This window comes from Danio rerio, chromosome 5 (assembly GCF_049306965.1).
Source record: "Danio rerio strain Tuebingen ecotype United States chromosome 5, GRCz12tu, whole genome shotgun sequence".
Lineage (NCBI taxonomy): Eukaryota > Metazoa > Chordata > Actinopteri > Cypriniformes > Danionidae > Danio > Danio rerio.
Genome location: NC_133180.1, coordinates 17,523,129 through 17,545,340, shown reverse-complemented (window position 1 = coordinate 17,545,340; position 22,212 = coordinate 17,523,129). Strand labels below are relative to the sequence as shown.

At 36.7% G+C, this 22,212-nt stretch overlaps 1 protein-coding gene across 3 annotated transcripts in view; it reads left to right on the top strand.

The window, feature by feature from the left end:
• The window catches only part of galnt9 (polypeptide N-acetylgalactosaminyltransferase 9), a 182,842-nt gene that overhangs the window by 158,854 nt on the left and 1,776 nt on the right, over nt 1-22,212 (top strand). Inside the window, exons 8-10 of one of the 3 annotated variants that reach the window (XR_012406760.1) lie at nt 5,151-5,288; nt 8,823-9,830; nt 12,723-13,412. Coding sequence is in view for 1 of the 3 variants with exons in the window: in XM_001337982.10 (XP_001338018.1) it covers nt 5,151-5,288; nt 8,823-8,918; nt 18,396-18,563 (402 nt within the window). In the remaining 2 variants the exon portion in view is untranslated. Of the gene's footprint in view, nt 1-5,150; nt 5,480-8,822; nt 9,831-12,722; nt 13,413-13,913; nt 14,646-18,395; nt 18,564-22,212 lie in introns of those variants that run through there. The other 2 variants (XM_001337982.10, XR_012406761.1) reach the window with 2 other exon arrangements.

Sequence of the window (22,212 nt, the reverse complement as noted above, 5' to 3'; positions counted from 1 at the left end):
AACATAATAGTTTTAATAACTCATCTCTAATAACTGATTTATTTTATCTTTGTCATGATGACTGTAAATAATATTTTACTAGATATTCTTCAAGACACTTCTATACAGCTTAAAGTGACATTTAAAGGCTTAACTAGGGTAATTAGGTTAACTAGGCAGGTTAGGGTAATTAGGCTAGTTATTGTATAATGATGGTTTGTTCTGTAGACAGTCTGAAAAACAATTAGCTTAAGAGGCTAATAAATTTTACCTTAAAATGGTTAAAAAAATGTTTTTATTCTAGCCAAAATAAAACAAATAAGATTTTGTTCAGAGGAAAAAATATTATCAGACAAAATATCAACATTTCTTTGCTTTGTTAAACATCATTTAGGAAATATTTTAAAAAGAAAAAACAAAAAACAAAAGGGGGCTAATAAATCTGTATATATATTTACGGTAATTTTTAAAATGTTTAAGGAAAACTATTCAGTTCATCAAGGCTATATTTATAAATGTAAAAAAGGTGTAATTGTTAAATATTTATTAAAATTTTAAATAACTGCTTTGTTATTGTATTTAGTTTCAAATAAAATAATTACTCCAGACATTATTGATTTTATAACTATTACCATTAATAAATATAATAATAATTAATATTAGTGATTTCTGAAGGATCATGTGACTGGAGTAATGAAGCTGAAATCTCATCTTTAAAATCACTGGAATAAATGAATAAATTAAATGATAAACTACTTTTGAACAGTTATTTTATAGTGCAACATTTCACAATTTGTATTTATGATGAAATAATTGCAGCCCTGGTGAGCAGAAGAAGCTTGTTTTAACATATTTAATCACACTGACCCCAAACTTTTGTGTATTGTGTATAGAATATTTTATAAGTGAAAATGTGCACTTTAATTTTAACAACCCACAGACATCGTCACCAAATACAAATCGAGGTCAGACTTTCTCATATATACAGAGCCTCATTTCAATTGTCAGGTTTTGTAGAAATCGATCAATTGAATTAGTCAATCTATTAAAGAAACGTTGACTATAATTCTGTATTTTAGGCTTAAATTATAGAGAGACATAGCAGATGAACCGAGACTGCATCAGATCAATGTAAATCTTTCTTTCGAGCTGTCAGTGCGGAAATGAACAAAACAACAGGCCTAATACAACATATTATACGATTAAAATATGGAAAAATTAACAGATAGTAATTTCGGTCAATTTTCCTGACGGATAAACCGAGATCAGGCTGGATAAACTGCTCTCGGTAATATTTCAGCATGCTTTCACTTTCGCATTTACCGGTAAGAATGACATCTCGCCCTGCTCATCATTCCCTCTTCATATAGCCGTATATATGGCTATTACACGATCATGATACACTGTGATATAGCCTGGGTCGTTAGTTCGTTGCATTGTTTTGTTTTCTCGCTACAATCGATACGCTCAATAGGACAGAGACCGCGTCTCATTCAGGCGATCTTGGACTGATTGATTTGGCGCGGAAGCGAGCGCAACTGCTGGATATATGCTAAAAAAACGCGCTAACGGGTGAAACGAGACAGATTCCGAAACAAACGTCTATGTGTGAAAGCACCGTAAGATTGTATTTGCACACAATTGACAGACAGTCGCAGCACGCAGCTCTGGCTCGATCTGGCAGGCAAAAAAGCAGCAGCTGGCCCGATCGAGCCAGTAACATTTTGTACACTGGCCCGAGTGTCTCGCACGCTGGCCCCGGGCCATCGGGCAGTCCTTATTGTCGAGCCCTGGCTCATAATATCGAGTGGAAAAAAAGAAAAAGACCGCTGGGAAGCATAACCTGCTTTGTTTTTTTTTATTTATTTTTTTAAAAGAAACACAGTTTAGATCTGTTTAGGATAAGAGGAGTGTGAGTTATTGCCACCTATCATTGAATGTGAATATCGAAAACAAAACCAACTTAGCTTAACTCCTTTACCGCCCCTCACACAGCTTGATCCACGCTGGCATTTCTCCTCTTGGGCTTTGGTTTTGAAAAGGGAAAAAATCCCACCACCCAGTCCAAACTTTTAGGATAGCGGGTGTCAGATTTTCACAATCCAATTGCGCAACGATTTGGCTTGTTTCCCTCGCTCGAAAGCTTGACAGAGCCTCTGCCCGTAGCTACGATTGGTAAGCCGCGATTGGTGGGTGGCGGTTTTTGGGCGTGGCTTAGCGAAGGGTCAGTTTAACAGGAGGATCCCGTGAGAGCAAAAGCACTAAAGGTATGAGACGCCATCGTAAACAAAAGTCAAGCGAACGCAAAGAGACTGAATGCACGAAAGAGAGAGAGAGAGAGAGAGAGAGAGAGAGAGAGAGAGAGAGAGAGAGAGGGGTGTATGTTGTATGTGTGTGTGAGAGAGAGAGAGAGAGAGAGAGAGAGAGCGCGAGTATTGGCTCGATCTCAAGTTCAAATTCAAATTCTCTCTGCGTTCGCTTGACTTTTGTCCACTCCGGCGCCTCATAGTAGTCACGTTGGATACTGTCGAATCAAAACAATCTACCGTGCTTCGATTGGACGTCATGCCGAAAGCGCGCATGCTCACACACACGCGCGCGCATGCTGTCACACACAGCACGCACACATAAACGGGGAGAGAGAGAGAGAGAGCGGTCCATGTCAACATACTTTTTTATCGTTGGGCTTTTCATGGGAAGCAGCAAGTCTTTACAAGTCAATAGGGGCAAGTCCTAGTCAAAGTCCAAGTCATTTATGTTCAAGTCCAAGTCGAGTTGCAAGTCTTTTTATATTTTGTCAAGTCGAGTCTAAAGTCATCAAATTCATGACTCGAGTCTGACTCGAGTCCAAGTCACCTCTGTAGTATATCCATGTAATCTCTCAGCTGTGTATTAGAACATGGCGGATCCTTTGTTTACATTCTGTCTAGCTCCACGAGCTCGTGACATATCTCTGTAAACAATCAGCGTTTAGCTGTGTGTGTAGCTCCACCTTTTGGTACCCTTTCTCATTCTTGGTACTCTTTCGAAAGGGTGCCAAAAAAGTGGTACGGTACGGTTTAGTTCGGTACGCTTATTGACAGTGGAAACGGCCATAAAAGCATACCACAACGAACCGTACTGTACCGCACCACTCAGTGGAAACGGGCCATTAGTGTCCCACCAGTGCTGATATACAGCCATATCGCACTGCTACAAGTGTAATCTTGCATTTATACAACTGTTCGACGGCACAATCGTGTATATAAAAAAGAAAATCAAACACAGAGAGTGTAAAAACCCTTTTGTATTAGAAACTACTTTCTTCCACCATTCATTCACATCTGCAGCTGACGTCAAAACAGCAGAAGCCGTTACTAATTCAACAACATCACTTTAGAGCTAGTGTTTGAATGATTCTCAAGCGTAATGTATAAAGGGATGACAAAACAGGTGGTTTTGCTCACATTTTAAGATTATAAGGCTGAACCTGACATGAACTGCCCTCTGTGTTACAGTCTACAGTATTTCTCTGTTGCAATCAATATATCACAAAAAATAACCCCAAAAAAAGTAGCACGATCACTACCAGACAGCTGTGGTGTTTGCGATAAGGAGGGGGTGTTCTGGGATGAGGTCTCTAAAAAACACTGTTGAAAACCTGGATAGGAAAGTAACTGTATTAAAATAGGCACTGTCCTTATAAATAAACTGCATAGTTGCAATCCATACAAAAGAGAGAGATCGATTTCTTATATAATTTCACTTCTTATTCTGCCAGTAACAGAACTCGTCCAGCCTCTTCACTGTTCACCCTTGCGTATTACTCCGCTCACATACAGCAAAAAGCAGAGGACACTTTTTGGTCGAGTTATTTAGACTGCATCATGCAGATTATTTATAAGGATTGTGCCTATTTTTAAATATTTATAATTTCTGAGAGACACAGCATCGGCAGCCATTAGCTTGTCATTTAGCAGACCACAGAGAGTTGACATTCTCCATCCACGAGATGGCGATATAGACCACATAATAAGCCCTTACAGGAGAGGTAAAACCCAGCAGAATTTTAAAGTATAGCTGATCAAATCATTATAAAACTGGTAAGTGCTTTTTAACTTTTTCACAACAGTAATCTGGTAGTGATTGCATTGCTTTGAGAAATACATGAAAATCTCTGTAGAGTGATGGCATTTTATGCCGTTCAGCCTTACAATCTTAAAATGTCAGCAAAATTACCTGTTTTGTCATCATTTTAAACATTATGCTAGAGAATCATTCAAATACTAGCTCTAAAGTGACGTTTGTGAAGTAGTAACGATTTCTGCTGTTCTGAGCATCAGCTGCAGATGTGTGGCGAAAGAAAGTAGTTCCTCGTACAAAAAGGTTTTTTATACACGATTATGCCGTCGAACTGTTGTATAAACACAAATTTCACACTTGTAGCATTGCAATGTGGCTGTATATCAGTACTGTGGGAAGGTGTGCATTGGCTCGAGTGGCCTAGTGTAGTGACTTTAGCCATATCGCACTGCTAGATTTGTTCTGTAATGATTTGTTCAGCTGCAGATTGCAACGCACACTAAAAATGCTGTTTTTCTACCCTAATGACTTATTATGCAGTTCCTGTTGCCATCTTGTGGCGGAATATCAATCGTCTTTGTTTTGCTCAGTCTGGCAGGCTGATGGCCGCCAAGGCGCTGAATCTCCAAAGTTATAAATATTTTAAAATAGGCACTATCCTTAAAAATAAACTGCATAGTTATAATCTAAACAACTACATTCTGAACTAAAAAAAGCCTCAAAAATACATTATGTTGTCCAACAGCTGCAATATATGTGAAACTGTAGTCTCTGCTTGCCACTCAAGGAGTAATACACAAGGGTGAAGAGGCTGTACGAGTGCTGATATTACTATAATATCTCACAGCTATCAGCCAATCAGATTCGAAAACCAGACAGAACTGTTGTATATATATATATATATATATATATATATATATATATATATATATATATATATATATATATATACACAACAGTTCTTTCTGGTGTGTGTACAAAAATATATATATTTTGTTTCTTTTCCCCGAATCCCAGAGGATCTGCTCCTGTAGTTAGTGTATTTAAACTCTTTTGCATAAAACTGTTTCTGCCAAACAACAACTAGAATTCTCTTTCTGTTGTTCCAGAACCCAGGAGTAGATTTTGGAGATGTGTCAGAGCGTGTGGCACTGAGGAAGAAAATGAACTGCAAGAGCTTCCGCTGGTACCTCGAGCATGTATATCCTGAGATGAGAATCTACAATAACACCATCACTTATGGAGAGGTAATAAAGACCTGTGTGCACACTTTTAAACCAACAAATCCTTTCATATGCCTTCACACACTGTTAGTTTAAATGTCTTTATCCTGCCATTATAAAATATATCATTCTGTTATGCTTTGTTTTGGCAGATTTTATAATAAAATGTCATTTGAGAAGCTTGCAAAAGCAAAGAGCCATTATAGTTGAGCTATGCTTTAGTGTGTTAGAACCTAACTTCATCTTTGACTTTACAGACATTTGCATAAGATTGTATAAAACACTTAAGTTTGTATTTTTGTACCAAATGGTAAAAACTGCAACAACCAAAAAAGAATGTAAAGATAATTGGTTTCCGTAGCAACAGTGTAGCAAGCATTGGAATTAGCTCCAATTTTCTCATAATGAGATTTAATGAGGCCCTTATTAACTTTAGAGTGTGTGTGTGTGTGTGTGTGTGTGTGTGTGTGTGTGTGTGTGTGTGTGTGTGTGTGTGTGTGTGTGTGTGTGTGTGTGTGTGTGTGTATGGGCAGAGGCAGGGAATGTGTGTGTGTTACAACTGAATCTCAATAGAAGAGAAATCTTACAGCATTTTCAATTTGTTACAGAAAAAAATGAGCCCTGCATTTCTACATTGATCTCTGGAACTGCAGGGGCGGAAAATCTATAGCTGTATTGGAATAGTTTGTCTCTGAAAATATCCCTGCTAGACCACAGATTCCACATATCTTATCCTCTGTACAGTATTAGGTTTATGGATGGTCAATGTTGTCATCTCCCAAATGGATTTGATAAATCATGGCTGTGTGTGCATTTACAGTATGTTCAACCTTCAAAGGAGCACAAATGCTACACACTCTCAGAATAAGAGATAGAAAATCTGTTCAAAATGTAGTTTTATATCGTATTTACCTCTAAAGAGTGCAAATTCATCATAAAGGAACTCAACTGTTTTTGAAAGTCACCTAGATTTAAACAATTTAGTTTTCTTCACATACTGAGGAAGGCGTTGAGCTGACACATTTGTGATTTTATTTCCCTCACATTGTGAAATAAGTACAATTTCTGCCATGAAACTTTATGCCTTCGCAGGCTAATTACATCATTAACCACATGGCTCTGGAGATTGGTGGCTGTTGCCTCGACAGTCATTGAGCTTGCTCCTCATTATTTAAGGGTGTACTCACACTATGCTATCCGAACCGTGCTCAGGCCCGTTTCCAGGATCGTTTGAGAAGTTTGAGTGCGCTGAATTGGGCTCAGGCACAGTTCACTTGGCCGGCCCTGGCCCGATTGGAAGAGGTGGGCCTGAGCATGGTTCACTTGGACTTTGGTGCGGTATGATTGTAGTGTGAGTGCAAAACGCGCCAAAGCCCAAAACTGAAAGCGAGACGTGACTTTTAAGGGACTGTTTCATATGGATTTATTAATCAATCTATTGTTCAATGAACACAAACTGCCGTAGTTTATTAGAGACAAAAACCCCTCACTGCACAACAGCTGTTCACCTTCAGCAAACCTCCTCATTCCTGCAGCACGAGGGCTTAATGATTGTTTATGAGCACCAAAAGTGGCGGATCTGGTCGGCGAAATATCTTACTACGTGTCACCGCATCACTAAGGACTGTTTGGCAAAATATTTGACTGCATGTCACTGCATACCAAACGACTGAAACGATATAACTAGAGAAATCTCCACTGTGCTGAGCTAGAGCGTTTACTGAACAGTTAGCATCGATGACGTAAGCGTGCCCAGGCCCGATTGTAATGTGAGTGCGGGCCGTCGGGGGAGATGGGAGGGTGGACAAACATGCTTTGGCCCGGTTCAAGGCAACTGTACATAGTGTGAGTACGGCCTTAAATGCCCAGTTGTTCTACACTGTTAAGCTGCAGTACATTTTCAGAGACCCTCCTCCACCCCAGCTAATCACTATATTAATGCTCAGATTCTCCATTTCTTGGGAATACAAGCAACTTCTTACATAAAATCTAGCATATTAATATGTCTATCTTAGTATTTAAATGCTACAATATCGTTTTTTAGCGAAAGGAAATGTGCTTTTTATAAAAAAGGCAACATACTTGCACCAAGGCTGGATGCGACACCTTGTTGATGTTTCCGCTGGGCCCTAAAGGCGAGAATGATGGCCAAATATCTAAAATATGTGTATGATATCATATATCATATTTTAATAAATAACAACGTTTTTTAGAGTGTCCACTTGTGTTTGGATCTGCCATGGGGGATACATATGTCATGACAGAAAAAATATAATGCAGTTATTTAATGAGCGTGGATTATGACCTTTTGAGTTATTTAGTTGATAAGGTCAACACAACAAAATCAACCAGCGCAGGAGCGCAGTTAATACTTTACCATTAAAAAGTTTAACTTTTTTTTTATCCGTAATCTCTGAGCACAATCTCTGAACACTTTTCAGAAGAGCATATTTAGCTTAGTTTAGCATAAATCAGTGACTTGGATTATGCATTAGCATCTTGTAATTAAAAAAACAGTTTTGATATTTTTCCGATCTTAAACTTAACTCTTCTTTACTTCTTTTTTCAACAGTCTGAGTACACAATGTAACTAAAGAAAAGGCAAGCATTAAATAGGAAAAGTTTTAGGATATGTAAATGGTCTTTTCTGTTTTAATGATCTATGTTTAGCCAAGCTAAAAGTACTCCCACTAATCTCATAAATTGGTTAAATGAATTTCATAATAGCAAAACTCAACTGCTTTATTCAAGGGGACTTGTAACATGTCCAATAAAGTGGAGTTTAATTAAAGGTGTATTATTATGTAATTGGTACATATGTGTGTCTTTTAAAAGCATACAGCCTCAATGACAGCTGCTGTTTTTTTTTTTTTTCTTTTGAGAATGTAGGCTGAATTGGGATGCATAATAGCACACACAGTGTACAAAATACTATTACTTCAGCAGAAATATGGTGAAGTAAAGTAGAAGTAGAGTATATATATATATATATATATATATATATATATATATATATATATATATATATATATGTATACACACACACACACACACACACACACAACATACATACACACACACACACACACACACTTAAAGGTGTGGTCCAGAGTGTAGGCATTTTTCCTAGTTCCACTGAAGACCTCAAGAAGCTCTGATTTATCAGCTAACATAATGTGCTGTGATTAGCAGATCAGCTCCACATCACCTGTTATAACATTACAGCGCCATGTATGTGCAGCGTGTATGTACGTAACCTGAAGGGTTTACGACATCATTAACCTGGATGTATTTCTTTGAACTTTGTTTGCTGTAGGCTTCGCTAAGCTAATTTGTAAAAGTCATTGTCTCCCTTTTCATTGAACTTTGAGCATATCACATTCAGAGATGTTGTCTATGTTTACACAGCTACATTACACATCAACTAAAGTCTAAAGCATGATATCTTAGTGGACCACCCCTTTGAGTACACTCTACTAATGTTACTAATGATTTTTACACTAATACTTTACATCACTGCATGATTTAGCTGTTTTTTATTGTTCTTTTATTATTCAGGTGCGAAACAGTAAAGCCAGCGGGTACTGTCTTGATCAGGGCTCAGAGGAGGATGAGAGGGCCATACTCTACCCTTGTCACGGCATGTCATCGCAGGTCAGTGTTTTCCTTTCAATGTCTTATATAATGTTAGGTTTTATATGGTTTTAAAGATAAGTCTCTTCTGCTCACCAATGCTCCATGCATTGCATCAAAAATAAAGCAACTAGTAATACTTGTGAGATATTATAATGATAATAAAAACTATATTTTTCAATATTAAATATTCTCAATATGACTTTCGGCATCATTATTCATTCCGAAATCATTGTAATGTGCTTGCTGCTCAGTTATAATAATTATTGTTGGTGTTCACTTAATAATAATGGCTCTTATTATTTTCAATCAGTTTTTGATGATTGATTTTTGATGTGCAAGCTGTGGTTTTGATCAAAGAGTCTTCAATGAAAGGAAAGTCAAAAAGAGAAGCATTTATTAAAATGTTTGATCATTTTATTGAGTATAGGTTGAGATGAGACAAGAGTTCAGGTGCAGAGTGGAATTGGCCTTTATTAAAGTTAAAAAAATAGATAAATAAAAGCAAACAAAAAATACAGGACACCAAATATAAGCAGAAACAGTGGCACAGAACTTAAAAGCCAATGAGAAAAAATGGGAGAGCAATGTTGAAAGAAACAAGAGAGCACAGGTGGGAGAGCTGAACTAATAATCAGGTAACAATATGGCTGGGGTTTCACAATGTTTACACCTGACACCACCGACGTGGCATGACTAAATATAAAAGAATCCATTAAAATTGGTGCTTATGTTTACACTGGATGTGGTGCAATATATGCTGACATCTACAAACATGGTGGCATCCATCACCTGTCATAGATCAAATAATGTAATCATTTTTAAGCTTTTAAACGATGAAATACATTTTTATACACAGCAACACGGTGGCTCAGTGGTTAGCACTGTCACCTCACAGCAAGAAGGTTGCTGATTTGCATTCCAACTAGGCAAGTTGGCATTTCTGTTTGGAGTTTCCTCCAGGTGCTCCTGTTTCCCCCACAGTTCAAAGACATGCAGTATAGGTGAATTGGGTTAACAAAATAGGCCATACTGTATGTGTGAATGTGAGGGTGTATGGGTGTTCCCAAGTACTGGGTTGCGGCTGGAAGGTTCCACAATTACCTATACGACTAATTTACATCTCCAGTCCCTGGACAATTGTTAAAATGATAACATTTAAGTAATAATAATAATGCTTAATCTCTTACATGCATCATGACATGTGCAACAATTAGCAGCAATTAATAAGGCTCAAGGTTCAAGGATTTAGCCATATATATATAGTTAAAGTCAGAATTATTAGCCACCTTTTAATTTTTTACTCTTTTTTGAATATGTTTAACAGAACAAGGACATTTTCACAGTATGTGTGATAATATTTTTTCTTCTGGAGAAAGTCTTATTTGTTTTTAATTTTCCTAGAACAAATGAATTTGTGTTGAAAAAAAAATCTCTCTCTCCGTTAAACAGTCATTGGGGAAAAAATAAACTAGGGGGGTAATAATTCTGACTTCAACTATATATATATATATATATATATATATATATATATATATATATATATATATATATATATATAAATAATGTATTAGTACACCTATTAACTTAAATCCATTATTAAAAGACCCTGCTTAGCCATTTTAGTGATTTTATATTTTTTCTAAAATACAGTACAGAATTTTAACTTTATATAACTTGAAGTGCCACCTATTGGTCAATCTATGCTTCCTCAGAAACGCATCACGTGTTCAAATGAGATACGAGCTTTGGTTTTGCATTAATAGGCTTTTGTTTATATTCATCCATGCCGTTTGTGCAAATGCCCAAATTGTAACAATCAAAATGGCAAAAGTTTGAACAATTTTAACAATTTCAGTCTGTATTCACTAACATTGTCTAACAGACACTTGTATGTTGCATTACCAAAATAGTTGTAAATGATACATTTTTGAATGATGATTTTTTTTTCTTTTTTTTTTTGTGTCAGGGCTTAGTCACCAAATCATGAACAATAAAATAAATTTCAGCATTTATAACAGTAAGAATCCTAAAAAAATTCATGATTTCTAAAGGATCATGTGATAATGGAGACTGGAGTACTTAGACTGAAAATTCAGCTTTCATGGGTATAAATAACATTTTAACATTCATTTATTCATTTTCTTTTCGGCTTGTCTCTTTATTAATTGGGGGTCACCACAGCGGAATGAACTGACAACTTATCCAGCATATTTTTTACTCAGCAGATGCCCTTTCAGCTGCAACCCAACACTGAGAAACACCCACACACTTTTGCATTCACACATATACACAACGGCCAATTTCGGCTAATTCACCTATAACACGTCTTTGGACTGTGGTGGAAACCGGAGCACCCAGAGGAAACCTGCTCAAACATGGGGAGAACAGGTTAACTCCACACAAAAAATGCCAACTGACCCAGCCGGGGCTCGAACCAGCAACCATCTTGCTGTGAGGCGATCGTGCTACCCACTGCGCCAGCGTGAAGCTCGTACATTTTAACATATATTTTCAAAGGCAGTTCTTTTGAATAATATTCCACTGTTCTTACTGTATTTTTATCAAATAAATGTAGTCGCTGTGAATACAAGAATTTTCAAGAAACAAAAAAATATATATTTCACCTTACCAGTATTGAGTATATATATATCATTTATTTTTTAAGTCACTGCATGATGTGGGATATTTCATAATCTTTATAGGTTAACTTCGTAATAGTACATTTACACAAGGTCTTAACCACAATCGATATTGAGTGGGACATGTTTAGTTACATTCTGTTCCCATCAGTCTAGTTCTCAATCTTCATGCATTCACATTACTTTTGTATCCCAAGCAGACAGCAAAAATCTTGTTACTGGCAAATGCAAGGACAGGGAGCCAAGAATGTGTCACATTTGCAAGGATAAATTACTAAATCAAGACTGGCATATGCAGCGGTCTGGAGGGGGACAAAAAAAGCATAATATTCAGCAGTGCATATTGATGTGAATCGCAAGAATTAAATGAGACTTGTGTACATTTATTTCACAGTGAATGTACATCAATGTACATTTATTTCACAGTGCCCCGCAGACAGAGAGCAGCTTAGGTTGAAATTACCTGTCGATTGTATCTCGGTTTCCTTTCATAACTGCCTCCCTTTTAAAATAGTGCTTATAAGTCATCAGTTTATGTGGCTTTGACATCTGACATTTGTATTTGTTGGAATTAAACGGATGTGGAATAATCAGAGTGTTCACCTACCGCGCTTTGACCTTTGACAGCGTGATTTGACCTTTCCATTGTCATCCATGCACAATAGAGACATGATCCTTTCAACAGTATAAAATACAATCTGTCTTTCCCTGCCCTGTCCTTTTCTCCTTTCTAAATCGTGTAGAGTCTTAGAGCATAATCCAGGCCTGAAGGAAATAAAGCAATAGAAGTGTATTCCTATCGTATGGTTAAATTATAATAAAAGCTGGTTTTACATGATACAGCTAAGCTTCATTTTTTTTATTCTCTTTGCCTTCTAACAAATTGAAAACAGGAACTAATCATGGACACTGTGTCATTAAAGGCATAGAAAATGTAATGCAATAGACAAGTACAAAGAAGACAAGTAAATTTGTAGAAAGATGGATCTAGTATTTTCTTGTAAAACATGTTCTAAATAGTCTTGTTTTTATGTGACTTTGACACGTTTTGTGTCAATAAAAATAAAATAATAATGAAAAATGTACCTTTTTTGAGTATTCCAGTGGGCGACATGGTAGCTTAGTGGTTAACATTGTCAACTCACAGCAAGAAGGTCGCCTGTTCAAGTCCCGGCTGGGTCAGTTGGCATTTCTGTGTGGAGTTTGCATGTTTTCTCCATGTTCCCATGTTCGGGTGGGTTTCCTACGGGTACTACAGTTTCCCCCCACATTCACAAGGGGATTGAATAGACTAAATTAGCCATAGTTTATGAGTGTATCTGAGTGAGTATGGGTGTTTCCCAGAACCGGGTTGCAGCTGTAAGGGCATGCTGTGTAAAACACATGCTGGATAAGTTGGCAGTTTATTTCACTGTGCATGGTGAAGCCTGATGAATAACGGGGCCAATCCGAAGAAAAAGGAATGAATGAATAAATTAATGAATGAGTGAATGAATGAATGAATGACTTTACCAGTTATTATCACCATATTGGTATGTTTTTTATGCTTCAGCTGTTTAAACTTTTATTTTTTCAAGCTCAAAAATTCTTTGCTTCCTATCAGAACTCTATTGTTTGGATTTATTCATTGATGATTAAGGGTATATAGGTTTTATTGTACTTCATCTCATGTTTTTTTTTCCCTTGTTAACTCGTTCAGACCTGAATTATGTTTCAAGTTTTTGAAAAATGACAAAGTATGTACAGTTCTTGAGGTTTCCATAAAAATGAGACCACATTATAATAATAAAAAATCAACACCCTTTAAATATGTGTATTTTTTGTCCATTTCAATGCACATCAGGTCAGAACTTCCCGAACATTATACCAACATAAAATACAAAAAAAAAAAAAAACATGATTGTTGGTATAATCTTGACATTTTTTTTCAAAATTACAAACATTAACATTGTGTCATTGTGTAATTTTGAAGTTTTTGTTGTAAAGATTATACATTATTTATAACAAATTTTATCTTCACCTTCCTCATCACTCCTGAGGATAATTCCACATTTGAGATATTTCCATCTGCTGTATGCTCAAGAACTTCAAGATCTGCACATTCTGCATATGAAATTGCTTCAGCAATAAATTAGTACACCGATATAGTTTTATTGTATAAAAAAGTTTAATCAGCATTACTGGGGATTTAATTTCAGTAACAGATCTTGAACCCATTTTCCTAATGGACAGACACATTTGAAAAAATCCTGATTTCAAGAGTTCACACTTAGCTCATGATTTATTAAATATAGTTTTTATTATCATTATAATATCTCACAAGTATTACTAGTTGCTTTATTTTTGATGCAATGCATGGAGCATTGGTGAGCAGAAGAGACTTATTTATGCAAGTCATGTCGAGCCTTACTGCCATTTGATTGGAGGAAAATCATCCACTCTCATGCACGGCAGTCTTTAAAGTAGATAAAATGCTCAGGAACCTCAAAAAACATGGGCTGACATGTAATGTCCATTGTAATGGACACAGGGTCCATTGGGGGAAAGCATAACTATTCAATGTTACCCTAGTGATCAAATAATCTGAATATAAAGGTGTATATACTTCATAAGTATAAACTATGCTGTATTTCTAGGAATGAATATGAGCCTGTTTTGCTTTTATAAAAAGGATTGTTTTATTTGATGATCTTGGAATGAAAGTGTTGATAATTATTTTTCTCTCATTGTTTTGGTTGTTAAGCCTGTTCAAACAGCTTGCTGTCTCCTTCATGTCATCTATTTAATGAAAGCCCTTTGTTACAGTGTTTTCTGTAAGCATGTCTGTGTATTTCAGAAAGATTTTAAACTTTATCTAGTAAGTGCAATGCCTCTTGTATACCTACAATCTATGAAATATTGGCAAACATATCAATACATCTGAATGAAGAGTTTGTAAATGTGGCTTACGTCTGTGTCTGGAGTTAAGAGACGCCTTGCTGCTTTTCAGTGTAGTGGATTTTTTTCAAATTACAACATGCTGAGCCTTGCTGCCATTTAATTGGATGACAATCGTCCACTCTCATGGACTTCAGATTTTAAATTAGAGGAAATGCTTAGGAGCCACAAAAAAAAAAACAAAAAAAAAACATGGGCTGACATCATGTGATGTCCACTGAAATGGACACATGGTTTTTTCTGAATAAGATTTTCACACATTTTCAGTGAAGCTTTTCAAAGCCTGTTTTGCTGTTATAAAATGATTGGTTTATTTGATGATCTTGGGATAAAAGTGTCGATAATTATTTTCCTCTCGTCGTTTTGCTTGTCAAGCCTGTTCAAACAGCATGCCGTCTCCTTCTTGTCATCTTTTTAATGAAAGCCCTTTGTTACGGTGTCCTCTGTGAGCGTGTCTGTGTGCGGTACATCACCGAAGTGAATGCATGACCACTGCGAGAGCAGAATCAGGTTACAGTATGCATGAAGATGAGCTCACTCTATTGTCCTACTACTGTTTTCACCTTGGTCACTGGACAATTACCCTCAGTTCTATAGATTAGCTTTACTCAATAGAGCGAGCTTGATTTTCATTGAATGTCAGCTTGTACTTCATTGTGATGCACCGACCTTGGGATCTGATATCTTAGAGATTGACTTTCAGCTGAATTATTGACCTGTGATATTTAGTGCCATGTACTTACTGTAATAGATAGCCGCTATCTAGACTTCCATCTCTCTGGATAGTACATTTCGCTGTGATGGTGGGCTTAATCATACTGCTAAGTAATGTCTAATATTTGAGTTTTCCTACAGAAGTTAAATGTAGAATAAAAAAGGCATGTTATTGGTGACACCGGTGGCCATTCAGTGAACTGCAGTCAGGAACACTCATGTGATAATGAACTTGAATCTGATCTCATATATTCATAGCTTTGCAGTGATATACTGATAACTAAACAGACTTGTCCACACTGTTGAGAGAGGAAACATGAATACATAAATATGTGTTGTATACTTTCCGCTCAATAACATCATAAGAATAACACCAGTGAGAAAACAGCAGTTAAGAATGCAGAATATGTGCCCAGGGCTACATTTTTGAGAGCCTAAAAAATGCACACTGGCCCAGGTCTTCTTGCAGTTTTTGTTTTCAAAAATACACTAGAAGCCACCTATCAATCTTAAATATGTTACTGGGGCACATTTTCTCATACATGCCATTTCTCTAAAAGCAACTAGAGGCCGCTGTGTGCATTTCTGTTAATTTCAATGTCAGAAGTTGGCTTGTTGTGCATAATATATCAGCTTGATTACAACTGTTTTCAAAAGCAAACTAGAAGAGAAAGCCATTGTGGCTGCATGCTTTTACCATGATTGCACATTGCTTTTTTGGATTTCGTTTTACTTGGTTTCTGGAATGGTCCTTCACCAGACTCAATACCTGGTTTACTCCACTCCATGTCCCAAATCCAACAATGAGTATGATTACATGGACAACAATAATCCGATTTAGTTATGATTAAGACAATACTCTGATAAAGAGTACCCAAGTAAATCACGGTTTTTGATGAATTTAATCCGCACTTCATTATTGAAGTGTAGTACAGACATGTAAACACCTAAATCAAACTATTATCATCCTGTAGGATTTTCGCCGAATTGTGCCACAGTATGGTCTATACATACAACGCTGTTTGACACTGTTCTCTGCACCTGAAGGTTTTTTTTTCTTATGCCGTGCACTATCAAATTCTATTACTTGCATCTAAAATCTTAGCATGAAATGTTGCTGAATTAAAGTGAAAGTGCCAAACTGCAGTTAAAGTCGACAAATTAAAAATGAAATGCCTGAAATGACATGAAACTCCAGAGGAAACATGGATAGTGTGGTGACGCAATGCCGTTAATCGAATTATGTGCTATAACATGTAAAACGAGATCATTAAAGGAACATTTAAAAAGCAACTCATTTAAACAACTTAATCATATTTATTCATTCATTCATTTATTTTCTTGTCAGCTTAGTCCCTTTATTAATCCGGGGTCGCCACAGCGGAATGAACCGCCAACTTATCCAGCAAGTTTTTACACAGCGGATGCCCTTCCAGCCGCAACCCATCTCTGGGAGACATCTACACACACATTCACACACAAACTCATACACTACGGACAATTTAGCCTACCCCATTCACCTGTACTGCATGTCTTTGGACTGTGGGGGAAACCGGAGCCCCTGGAGGAAACCCACGCGAAGGCAGGGAGAACATGCAAACTCCACACAGAAACACCAACTAAGCCGAGGTTCGAATCAGCAACCCAGCGACCTTCTTCTTAATCATATTATTTATTCATAATAAATAATAGTAGTAGTACAACATAATAATAATAATACTTAATATATTATTTATTCATTTTATTGTCTTATTAAGATTAAGGCAAATAATACCACCTCCATACGGAGGTAAGCGGTCAGCGGCATCGCCTTATAGCATTAGTTTTACACACAAAATGCAGCCACGAGCACATATTTCTCAATTCTCAAAAATGTACCTCTGGGCACATATTCCCTCTGAACTTGTATTGAGCAATATCGTTATGCTTCCACAAGCAATTCATTGTAATATTGACAGATGAGGTATAACGGTTATTGAAACAAAAACACATCAAAAATGCTAATCAATTGTAAAAAAATTGTGTAATTCTTTTGACATCCACACATTGATCACAGTTTTATTCATCAAAAAGCTTCAATTGCAAATTACAAATGTACATTGGTCTGTGTATCTAATCAGTGGATATAAACTGCCTTGATGTGAACGCAAGCTTTAAAAAAACGTCAAAAAACTATTACATAACTTTAATCAATTGACATAAAATTTATTTACATTTTAAGATATGTTTTTTGATGATTTTTAGACATCAAGGTGCCCACTGGGAGTAGAGTCAATATGCATGCCTGGTGGAGACATATTTGCTTTTAATGATCCTACAAGTTTAGTGAACTCAGCAAAAAAATCATAAATATATGAGGTACCGAGAAGAGGAGAAAACTAGACGTTTAGAAAAAAATATGACTGACTAGAAATAAAGTGCAAACTGCAGTATCATCAGTTAGTAACATTTCATTGATTCTCTTTGTGTTTGATTTGCAGCCATTCCCAGTTTATTCTTCAATGTTTACTTGTATTACTGCAAAAGAACCATTTGGAACATGGACCCTTACAAGAGTTTTACACCATCAATGTGCAAGAACACCATATGCTTAAATATTTATATCACCTAACAACAGTATATCTGAATAAAGGCCAAAGATATCAATTTTCCATGAGTGTTTAAAACTAAAGCATAAACTACCTAGAAATGTGGATGAATAATGAATGTTATACATTGCTGTATACTTGTTGAAAAAGGGTTCTGTTAGAACATAAACAGAACATAACCAAAAATATTTTACAGTTTTTGTTCATACATTTGGAATAAAACATACTTTATTTTGATTTGCAAAGAAGAAAATAAGACAAAAGATGGCATTAGGACAAAAAAGTAGGATGCCATTTTAATGTGTGAGTGAACTATTCCTTGAAATAGATACTGTAGTTCACAAAAATGAGTTTCATAAGATATTTGGAAGAATGCTGCTGTTATAATAGACTTCCTTTGTTTAGAATACATACTCAATGGTTGTTTGGCTACTTACATTCTTCAAAAAAATATCCTTTTGTGTTAAAGAAGAGGAACTCAAACAGATTTCGAACAAATGGAGGAGTGAGGACAGAATTTTCATTTGTGGTGAACTATCCCTTTAAGCTGTATTTCTTCTATAAATCTTCTGTTACATTTTATAACATCAGAAATTTCCTGTGATGTTTCATTTCAGCTGGCAAGATACACCACTGAGGGCTTATTGCAGTTAGGACCCCTGGGGTCAACTACGTTTCTGCCTGACACAAAATGCCTGGTGGATGATGGAAGAGGAAGGACTCCAAGCTTGAAAAAATGTGATTCTGTCACCCGGTCTTCCCAGAGGCTCTGGGATTTTACTCAGGTACAAAACTGTTTGTTTATTTGCTTTATTAGTTTATTAGCTAATGTTGCTTCATATTAATATTTTATCGTCTCTTGTTGAAGTAATTTTTGTGTGTGAGGAAATATATAAATCAAATAAATTCATTATTAATATGAAGTAAATTGAAATAAATACATAAATAAAAATGCTAAATAGATGCTAAATAAAGAGATAATAGATGTTTAAAAATGTATTGGTTTCCAAAAGCACAGCTAAGATGTTTTATATCTAAAGTATCAGTTTACCTGGCTAGCGAGCATGCTGTGGCAGAACCCTGAGCAATTCCAAAAGCCTAGTTCACACTACAGGTTATTAAACATTGGCAGATCGCTGTGCCGTTCACACTACATGACTTGATTTTGTGTCTTCTAATCGCTGTGGTGTTCACCCACAGATTTCTTCCCGATCACAGCCCGATCCATCAGAGAGCTCATTAACTTCCAAATTTAAATTCCTGTAGTGTGAACTAGGCTTAAGTAAGTGGATAGTTTGTATACAGTGGTTACAGTTTTTAATTTGTTTTGTTGTTTTTGTGTTGTATATATTTGTCTTAATATTTTGTTTGTTGATTTAATACTAGGGTTGGGAGATCGTACGATGTCTAATGTGAAACATTGCGATAGACAATGGCATTTTCATTGAAGGCAGCTGTAAATTAATTATTTACGAATAATTAATTAATTCATAACGGATTAACTATTTTAGGCTACCTTTTTAACTACTTGACCCGCAAGGTCTTTGTCTTACCCATAATCAAATCATAAATAAATAAAGATGAGTTACAAACAAATGACCACCTCACAATCAGTTTTTCCGGAAGACTCTGGCATGAATAGACAGAGTGATCTGTGTTGTTATATGGCGTCAACAAACTTGGTTGGTAAAAAAGGTTCACAACCAACAGGAACCAACCAAAAGTGTCTGGGGTTTTCGTTACAATTACTAAGTACAAGCGTGAAAGCGAAAGATTGAAGCAGTGTACTGACGCTGTGACTTGATTCAAAAGACTGAAGAGTCATTATATAGAGACAAGATTAATTTAATATCACGTTTAACAACTATAGTGAGACAAGATCCAGCGGTACATCCTTCATAAACTGTCCTACGTGCACTGCTCTCAGAAGTTTTGTGCTCAAAGCATATCAGATTTTGCCTATACTTTTATCACGAGGAAGACAAGTATGAATCACTTATAAGTATATGTGTCATGTTTTATTTGCACGTTTATTGAAATTGGAAATGTTTCTGATTCACTAGGGCTGGGCGATTTTTTTCGATTAATTCGAATTTACGTTTTGACGACGATTTAGTTTTATATTAAATCGAGAAATCGAGATTTAACAAATAAATATATATAATACAATATAATGGCACCAAAGCCCTTTGGTTCACTCTCTGTATGAAGCAGGAAGCACACCAGAAGTACCTCTTGGCAACGCACCGCGTAGCACCACACAGCGCCATGGATTTTAGAATTCTAAACAGGTTTCTATACACACACCGGCGCCACCCAGCCACGATTCAAGACACAGTTCATAATTCAGCCGCGCCACAGAGCGCCATCTGATTAGTTTCATGTTAAATATCATGCGAATATGCGCGTCTGGTGTGTGATAGTTTAAACTGTCATGTGCTTGACTGCCTGTTAAAGCATGAAGTCATGTAGGATTTTACTTGTTGCATTAGTCTGAGTCATGTCTGTGTAGATTGTCAAGAATATTCCCTCATCAAGTTGATAAACTCGATCTCAACATGTATGAAGGACTTAAAACCCTGCCATGTGAAAAACCGTGCCGATCTTTTGGTTTAAACACGAGCAGAGGTGAGGGACTGTAGCAGTGAAAATGAAAGTACCCGCCCCCATGACGTCATTTAGCGGACCTAGTTAAAAACCAGACAGATCAGGCAGCATAATACAGAGTGGAGCAAAGTGCATCAAATAATCCATATTTAAAAGGAGGAAAAGGAAAATAGATTAAATATATTATTTTAAATTAGACACACATCTGGTGCTTTTATTTGCTTCTGCTATACATCCACAACTTCATGCATTGGGTTAAATTAGGCTTTACAGTTTACATGTTCAGTCCTTTTATTCCACGGTATCTTTTAAAGAAAAAGGCAGCAGCATTACAACCTGACATTCAATCAGAAGAAGACAAAGTCAAAGTCGAGCTGAAAGCCAATCTTTTCTAGGCTCAGCAAAACTTGCAAAATATACCTCTGTATTCCTGCAATTGCAATATTTACACAAATATTTCTTATTCAAATCTTCAGCAATGACATTTAACTCGCGAATTTGTTTTATATTTATTTACACCTTGACTGATTTTTGTATGACATGGCCATTAAAAATACAATATTCCTTAACCAGATGGTTTTTCAAGTTTTAAAGTTCAACTTTTAAAGAGAATGTTACTTCAGTCATGTTGTTGTAATGTTTTGAGAAGACTAGTAACACAATAAAAAAAAAATCGAAATCGTGAATCGGTCAAACTTTAGAAAAAAAATAGTTTTTTTTTTTTTTTTTTTTTGCCAAATCGCCCAGCCCTACGATTCACATTTGCAAATTCATCCTCAGATGGTGCCTTTATAGCAATGTATAGTAGATTGCTCTGATTACATTGGGAAAAACGGCGACATCTGCAAATTGCACTTTAATGTTTGGCTGGTCAAATGCATGGTATGGAAACCTTATATACCTGCTAGACATGCGGATGAACCCGTCTCATACAGCTTCCATTACACGGCTCAAAGACACTTTGTAGTGTGCAATTTAACACAATTGCCTCTAGGAGTCACCAATGGAAATAAAACAGACACACACAAGAAATGTACACACGTCAGGCATGAAGTTGGTGTGGACCTGCGCACATTCCCACGTTAATTTCATCGTTAAAAAAATCCAAACATGAGCGTGAAACCTGGCGTACGCAAAGTTTTTGTGCGTACGCAGCGTTGATACATGAGGCCCCAGGAGTTTGGTTTGCACTGCCGGAAAAAGTCAGACTTGCACTTCCAGTGCATGTTAGACTCTCCCCTTTGCCTTTTGTCACCAATTTTGTTAATAATTTTTACGGAGAGAATTTCAAAGTGCAGCCTTGGGCTAGAGGGCGTCCGGTTTGGGGACATCAGGATTTCATCTCTGTTATTCGCAGACAATGTTGTTCTGTTGGCTTCATCAAACATGGACCTTCAATCCGCACTGGAGGAGTTTGCTGCCAAGTGTGATGCGGCTGGGATGAGAATCAGCACCTGCAAATCTGAGACCATGGTGCTCTATCGGAAAAAGGTGGTTTGTCATCAACTGGTTGGAGCAAAGTCCTTACCCCAGGTGGAGGAGTTCAAATATCTTGGGATTTTGTTCATGAGTGAGGGAAGGAGGGAACGTGACATTGACAGGCGGAGGTGCAGTGTCAGCAGTAATGTGGTCAATGTACCGGTCCATTGTGGTAAAGAAGGAGCTGAGCTGAAAGGCAAAACTCTCGATTTACGGTCATTCTGTGTTCCTACTCTCACCTATAGTCATGAGCTTTGGGTCATGACCGAAAGGACAAGATCTCGGATTCCTTCACAGGGTGGCAGGGCGCACCCTTTTGGATAGGGTGAGGAGCTCTGTCACCTAGAA